At 39.2% G+C, this 7,931-nt stretch overlaps 1 protein-coding gene across 1 annotated transcript; it reads right to left on the bottom strand.

Moving 5' to 3' along the window:
* LOC142985982 (uncharacterized) lies at positions 1-3,141 on the bottom strand. Its single transcript, XM_076134216.1, has 2 exons — positions 2,058-3,141; positions 1-221 (listed from the first exon to the last, which is right to left on the bottom strand). The coding sequence occupies exons 1-2, from the start codon at positions 3,139-3,141 to the stop codon at positions 1-3; spliced, it is 1,305 nt and encodes a 434-aa protein (XP_075990331.1).
* Between the last annotated feature and the right edge of the window lie 4,790 nt (positions 3,142-7,931).

Here is a 7,931-nt window from a genome sequence, read left to right on the forward strand (position 1 = left end):
CTAATAAAAAGTAACTCTTGGATTGCTTCTACGAGGGGGTTCCGTTTGCGGCCTCGCAGATGTCGATTGCGATGTTGATGTGTGCTCCGTCATCCTCGCAGGGTTTGAATCTCTTGCCATAGCTTCACAGTCTATGTCTTGATAATCAGGATTATCAGTGGGTTTCGTCATTTTTCCTGGTTGTTTCCGACAGAATCTTCTCAATGTCCACACTACAGCCACTGTCAGGAACAATCCGAGTAATGTATAACATATGCTGTATTGGTGTACGTCATGACTAGATATTGAGTTTAATGGAACGTTTTCTTGTTGCTTCTGTAGCTTAATTTGTCTGTCAAATTCATTTTGTTCAGGAACAGTTGCCCACGTTGCTTTTGGAGTGCGTTGTATGTTCAGATTGATGAGTTTGTTCACTGATGAATTCAGTGAAGTTGCCAGCAGACTAGGTGCGACTTCTATCTTACTTTTGTATATGTTGTGGGAATATATGGAAAGTCCCTTTGATTGTACGATACAATTTTGTCCCAAAGTTAACAAATTGGTATTTGTTATTGTATGTACTGATACGTCATCGTCACATATGATTTGAACGGTGCATTGATCGGCACAACATGTAGTAAGCCAGCTGTTCGAGTCGTGTAACTTGATCCAGGCTTCAGTGCAAGGTGAGTAATATAGGTCGCATGCCGAAGTCACGCGATGACTTATCAGTTTTGCTTCGCACGGCGCATTGTTGTAATGCAATTCAAAGACAGGTAGGACAGCGTTACACACAAAGCTATAAGCGTTCCGTTCTATACATTGCTTCAAGTCTTCAATGTTTAAACTAATGTATGATTTCTTTCTCAAGTTGATGGCTATGTGAGTTGAAGTTGGTTTGATCCGCTGATATGTCCCGTTGTAGGCTATGGGTATTGGTATTATTTGATACAATGCAAATTCTTCATCGCAGAGTAGAGGAATATGTATCTCGTATAGAACATAGCTTTCAGTGGTTCGTGCCTTTACATATAATAATTTATAAAGGTCTTTGACATCCAGCGCGCTATCAATGGGTAAAGACAGAGTTTTCGGTAGCTTTCCAGCGATGTCAGCCAGCTGCCTGCCGAAATTATCAGGTGTTAGGAGATGCATGTCCATGCTTCCTTTATAAATTTGCGTAATAGAGTTGAGAATCATATCTTGTATATTCTTGAGATTGTTTATGAGAAAATATGCCTTTACTGAGGTCGTACTAAAGTAATTGGTAGCCATCAATATTTGCATTTCGTTTTCAATTTTAGTCAGACTCAAATTTGTTTGGTTCATAAAACTGTTGATGGAATCAAATTGTCGTTTAATGTTCTCTCCAGTTTTCTTTAGTATATCGTTCTCAATTTCGATTATGGATGTCTGATTTTTCGTAAGTTGGAGTAGGTAATTCTCGTTTTCTTGAATGTTTCTAATATCTTCCTCGTATTTGTCAGCAAATCGCTCGTCGAGTACACCAAATAAGCTATTGGCTAAGTATCCGACTCCGTTTATCAAACCGCGCTTTCTTCGTAAAGATAGATGTTTTTGTGGTAGTAATAACATTTCGTTGTATATGTCTAAAATATCAATCTCATGTTGTAGTTGCTGGACTGTTGACTGACAGTAATTAGGATCCATTATCTCGCATATCTTAGTAACGTGATTCAGGTAATCCTTGATTTGACATGTACTTTGCCAATATGTAGTAAGATTGTAGTACATCAACAGAATCCATTCGTCGTGTATCAATTGTACTTTGCCGATTTCGTCATAGTAAATAGGGCGTTCAGTTTCCAGTTCTCTAATACGAGTATTTGTCGAGCAATTTGACCCGGAAATTAAAACAAACAGTATAGTAAATAGCGTTGTAAATGTAGACAAATGCCCTTTTTTCTTATTGTTTCCTCTTGGTTTATTTGGCAAGTTTTCTTTGGTGGTTTGATCAAGCGTTGACACGTTTTCTTGTAACGGTAATGGTGATAGTTTGACCGTGGGGCGTTTTATCGTTCCTGTTTTTGTTTTGAGAGTGACTACTCGTACTAAACCATCTTTGCCGGGGTGGGTTTCCATCACTCGTCCCATTGCCCATTTGCCAGGGGGAAGGTTAGTTTCTTTAATCAGTACGACGTCATTTTGTTTGAGGTTGCGTACTTCTTTATTCCACTTGCAGCGTGTTTGTAGAGTAGTTAAATAGTCGTTAGACCATGCCTTCCAGAATTGGTCTAGCATATGCTTAGTTAATTGCCAACGTTTTCTCAAATCCATGCATCTGTCATCGGGCTCCGGTTGTGGTAACGACAACGTAGCACTGCCAGTAAGAAAGTGACCCGGGGTAAGAGTGTTGTAGAACTCCTCGGGATCTTCTGTAAGCGGGCACAGCGGTCTTGAATTGATGCAGGCTTCAATTTTTGCTAAGAGCGTGGTAAACTCTTCCCACGTGAGTTTTTGTTCGCCTAAGACTCTTCGCAAATGATGCTTCAAGGATTTCACGGCTGCTTCGAATATTCCACCGGCACTGGGCCACGCAGGAGCATTGAAGTGCCACTGAACTTCAAGTTTCGCGATTTCGTCAAAGAACTCAGGAGAAAGTAGTTGTTTGAAATGTATATAGTCTTCTTTCAGCACCTTGCATGCGCCAACGAAGTTAGTCCCGTTGTCTGAGTACATATGCGCAGGCGTCCCTCGCCTCGCACACATTCTTTGAAAGGCCGCAATGAACGCTTCTGTGCTGAGCTCCGAGACAAGTTCGATGTGGACAGCCTTAGTAGCCATGCACACGAAAATGGCGATGTAAGCCTTTGAGGTTTTCACCCCTCTTCCTTTGTTCAGCTTCACATCGACGTAACCAGTAAAATTCACCCCTGTGTGAGTGAAGGGGCGGCTCGGCTTGACACGTTGTTCTGGTAGATCTGCCATCAGTTGAGCGTTTTCAGTTGTGTTGAAACGATGACACTTCACACACCGGCGAATGTTAGCTTTCACAGCTCGATTACCGGAAATAATCCAGTATTGTTGCCGTATGTAAGTAAGCGTTAGCCGGGCTCCTCCGTGCAGTGTTATTAAATGTGCTTGTTGTATAAGTAGTTCAGTGTAGCGGCTGGAGTAGGGTACGATAGCTGGATTCTTCATAGTAGTAGGTAGATCAGAGTACTGTAGTCTGCCGCCAACACGAATGATTCCCGTCTTGTCGAGATACGGTTTGAGCTTGTAAATGTGATTTTTAATTGAAACTGAGTTATTTTGTTTCAATTGATATTCTCATTCAGCGATATGATAACAAAAGATTACAATTTACCAACTTGATGAATACATTGATACATTTACCAACTATTCAGCAACCGAACGCAACCATACTGAAGAAAATGCATGACGTAATTAACGAGTGTATGAATGGCCTACAAAACATCGGTCTTAATACAACAAGCTGGGATCCGATAATTGTCTACTTGATGGCACAGCTCTCTCCTTTCAGCTTAGATTTTAGATGTTGCATTTTCTGTGATTTTGAAAACATAGTGTTGTTATGTATCGTCTCCAAAAACATCTCCTTGAATGTAATCCACTGACTGTAGTTACCAGTGAAATCGGGTAGTTGAATTCTCGGCGCAGATTTCTGATAATTTGCGTTCGCCCATATCTTTGAGTTCAGAGATCTTTTTAAAACATCGTACTGGCGTTCTTTGCTGGCAAACAGTTCGCAGTATACTTCGTTCGAACCTTTCAAAACTGCTTCTAACTCCCAGTGGCATTTCTCTACGATTTCCCACTTGGTTTTTAGGACGCTTAAATGATCTTCTAACTCCCATTTTTCTATAATGTTATCTATATCAATTTTCGACATTGCTCGTTCCAGCGCTTTCAAGTGACATTCTTGACGATCCAGCAGTTCCTTGGTCTTGGTATCGCTTCCCTGAGAGTGCGGGATGATAACCTCTGACTGTTTTCCTTCGTACGCTAACAAACGTTGTAGTATATCAATTCGAGTAGTTTCATAAAGGTGTTTTATTTTTTCATAAATATTTCCCGTGAAATATTGGATTCCTTTGTCCTCCTTTTCAACGAGTATTTGGTGTCTGTTCGTAAAATCTTGCCATAGATTCTCCAAAGTAATCAATCTTTGAGTTAGGTACTCCTTGTTTTTCCGAGTTCCACTGTCCTTTTGATAATTGGTACAAAGACGCTTGATGGACTCGAATACTTCAGTTTGTCCGGCGATATCAGACATGTTTGCTGTTATCGACTAGTTAGCCGAAATAATTTGTAGTTGGTTTTTTCAAAGAACACGTAGTTTGATGTCTTCTAGATAGTTTGCCTCGAACCACTAGTAGTAGTAGTAGTAGTTTGTAGTTAAATATTCTTGGACGCAGTTGACCGTGCTTGGTTCACGATGAAGGTTCTAAAATATTCCCTTCTCGGTGTCTGCTTAGGGCACTTGTACTTCTGCTGTGATATGCGCGCCTTCTCAACTCGACTGGTGCTCACTGCTTGTGGAAGGCCAGCCAAGCCGATTCGCTGTAACAGCTAGAAACACTTACCCCAAACAGTAGAATACTCGAAGGACCATTTAATGTACGGGTGACTTAGTTGGTAACTCCGCACATTGATAGAAGATGTGATAGTTAAAGTAGTAGAGACGGAAAATGTAGATTTAGTAATTTATTCAGTAAGTATTACAAAAAAGGTTGAGACTAATTCTTTCACTTAATGCACTCATAAAGTTCGCGAGTTAAAGGTATTCGGTCAATGTTCAACTGGTCAGCGTTTCTTGTAGTCTAGCTTATTTATAATAAATTATTTATACGTAAAAATGCTTAGCGCGCATATGCACGCTAAGTACCTAAGTTTGGTGCAGGCAGAAATATATGGTAAAACCGTACACTGCTATAGCACAGATAATGATAAATAAATGTCCATGGGACGAACAAACTTTATAATATTATACTAAAAAGGAAGAAAAAGGTAAGTCACCCTTGCGGATTACACCAAAATACACTCAGCGGCAGAAAAAGTGGCCCAAGCGCTTATCGTGAATTTGTAAACAAATTAAGTAATATATGAAAGATATATTGTTGTAAGTAGTTGCAAAGTGATCTGTTTAGTTTCATGAAGTGTTTAATTTGAGATTAATTTAAGTGACGGATGACTTTTTCTAACAATTTGTGTTAGAACTGAATTCAGTGTTGATTCGAGAGGTCAGTTGAATTCTGTATTTTGAAATATTGCTACACAGAAACGATTTTTTTTATGATTTTTGTTGATTATTGGTCTATTTAGATTTAAGAAAAGATTTGAAGATGCCACTTACTGCTGAACAAGTGGCTTAGGTGGTCTTGTTGTCCGATCAGAGCCATTACCATTGAGAGGTGGCTGCATTTTTAAAGTATCGCGTACCACTTTAAGGTCTGCGATTAGGAGGTATCGTGAGACTAGTCTCTACACGCGGCGACCAGGAAGTGGACGAACACGATGTACATCCGCAAGAAATGACCCATTTGTTAACCTCGAAGTGCTGAGAAACCGCTTTCTGACAGCGTTTGAGATTCACTAGAGGCTTCGAGTGGCACGCGGAGTCATTCTTAGTGAACGGAACATAAGGCGAAGGATAAGAAAACGTAATTTACGGGCAGGAAGACCAGCCCGAGTACCAGAACTCGAGAGACACCACTATCGAGTTTACGATTTGCTCGTTAACATGTGAATTGGTCCATCGACCAATGGAGCTAGTTCTTGTTTACCGATGAGTGCTGAATAGCATTAAGAGCACCAAATGGTCGTGAGAGAGTGTACAGACGCCATTAAGAACAGTTTCTTCCCAACACAACACGTCAGACGGTCAGTCACAAAGGTGGGTCTGTTATGGTGTGAGGAGGTGTATGTTTGGAGGCACGTACGGAGCTTGTCATCGTAGATCAGCGTCTAACAGCAGCGGGTACATTGAAGAAATCCTCCAAGGTACCATGTTTTACCACTCATGGATTTCATTGGTCGGGAGGATTAACTCTAATGCAGTTTAATGCGCGCGCTCATAGCGCCCGCGTTGTGGAATCGTACCTTGCTGATATCGGGATTCAAAAACTGGCTTAGCCTGCTCGCAATCCAGACATCAGCCCCGTAGAACATGTCTGACACATGCTAAAAAACAGTGTACGTGCACTGCCCAACCCACCAGAATCACTTGGTGAGCTAAGAATCGCTCTAGTCAGAATGTGGGATAAAATTCTTCAAGAAGTAATTAAAACATCCTCCAAAGCATGCCAGAACGCGTGCAACCACCATAAATGCTAGAGGAGTTAACACGCGGTATAAACTTAATTTTTTCTTTGGTGCAGAATTAGTTTTTGGCGAAAACTTTCAAAAAGCGATTTCGAAAAGAGCTGTATTTTTTCATTTTTCCCATTTTTGATAAAAAATAACGACTATTTAGTGTAAAATGTAACTAAACTTGTGTATAAACTGTTTAACTAATAGTTATAGCCAAAATTATAACCATGTATTGTTATTATAAAAAGTTTTATCGTAGTTTTACTTTGGGCCACTTTTTCTGCCGCTGAGTGTATAAAACGAATCAAGTAATAATCAATAGCTAGCCCCAAAAAATAAATATTCACGATAAATAAATAGACATTATTATACCAATCATAAACATAATTATCACAAAACAATCCATTTCATTCTAATTCCATTACTGTAAGTTATTAATAGTCAATTTATCTACACAAATTAATAAAAATACCCACAGCAATATTTTATGAATTAGATAACAATCAGAACTTAAATAATATTAGTTTGATTACATACATTAAATTACAATAATTATCAATCCATTTATTCTAAAAATAAATAGACAACAATGAATTAGAATGAAATTATTAGGCATTGAATTCAAATATTGAAATTAAATTGGAAAGAATTGAATATTACTAAATGATTACTATCCCTGTGATGTCAATCTTGCAATAGGCAGCCAGATCACAGGAAAATCATTTACAGATTGGAAAATGTTGTGTCGTATGTCAAGTGTCAACCACACTACACATTTGGGATTTGTAACCGCTGCCTATCGGCCATAACCTATGAGGTATAACATAAATGTATAGCTTAAACATTATTATAATATTATAAATTATATAAATATTATGATATAATTGGAATAGTAGCAAGCTATGCATTATTTTATTATCTATACTTAATATTTATTTTTTATTTATTTATATATGTCGGGGCACGGTGTGTGTGTGGGGTTTGTATCCTGATATTTCACTTCTGATATCGAAAACATATGGGGACCTCGCTATCAGATTGGTCAGGCATGGCGAACAGTCCAAAATAATACGCACTAGACTTAGCTCACTGGTGTATTTGTCCATTACAATCATCACATTACAAAAATAGACTAGGATTTAACCGATCTAGCTGGATGCAGGACAGAAACGCGGTGAGTTCGGTACAACGTAGCAACGCCCGTCTTCCCTTGAGTTCGAATGTTGAATAATCTAACCACACTAACGTTTCAACCATCATACCTCTGAGTGACAGCTGTCAATTGTCACATGTCAGCCGTCATCTGCCTGTGCTGCCAACATTGTACCGACCACACCCAAGTGTAAACACTTGACGTTTCCGTTACATCAAATTATTTCTTAATACTTAATCAAATCAATTTAAGATAATTTTAATTAGATTGTTCGAAGATATAGCGCCTCGATGCTGACGCTCCGACACGGCTGTCCTGACCTCTCACACGTCCTCGTGTGAGTCATCTGTCCAAGAGGCCCATCCTGTAAAGGAGAAAAGAACTCGAACAGTAAAAGCTCTTACCCGCTCGGTCAACCTGACCAATGATAAGGAAACATTTTTGTTTTCAATTCAGTCGAATGAATCTCAAACTATCTTCATAGATGTGTCATAACTAGATACAT

Source organism: Anticarsia gemmatalis, chromosome W (genome assembly GCF_050436995.1).
Source record: "Anticarsia gemmatalis isolate Benzon Research Colony breed Stoneville strain chromosome W, ilAntGemm2 primary, whole genome shotgun sequence".
Lineage (NCBI taxonomy): Eukaryota > Metazoa > Arthropoda > Insecta > Lepidoptera > Erebidae > Anticarsia > Anticarsia gemmatalis.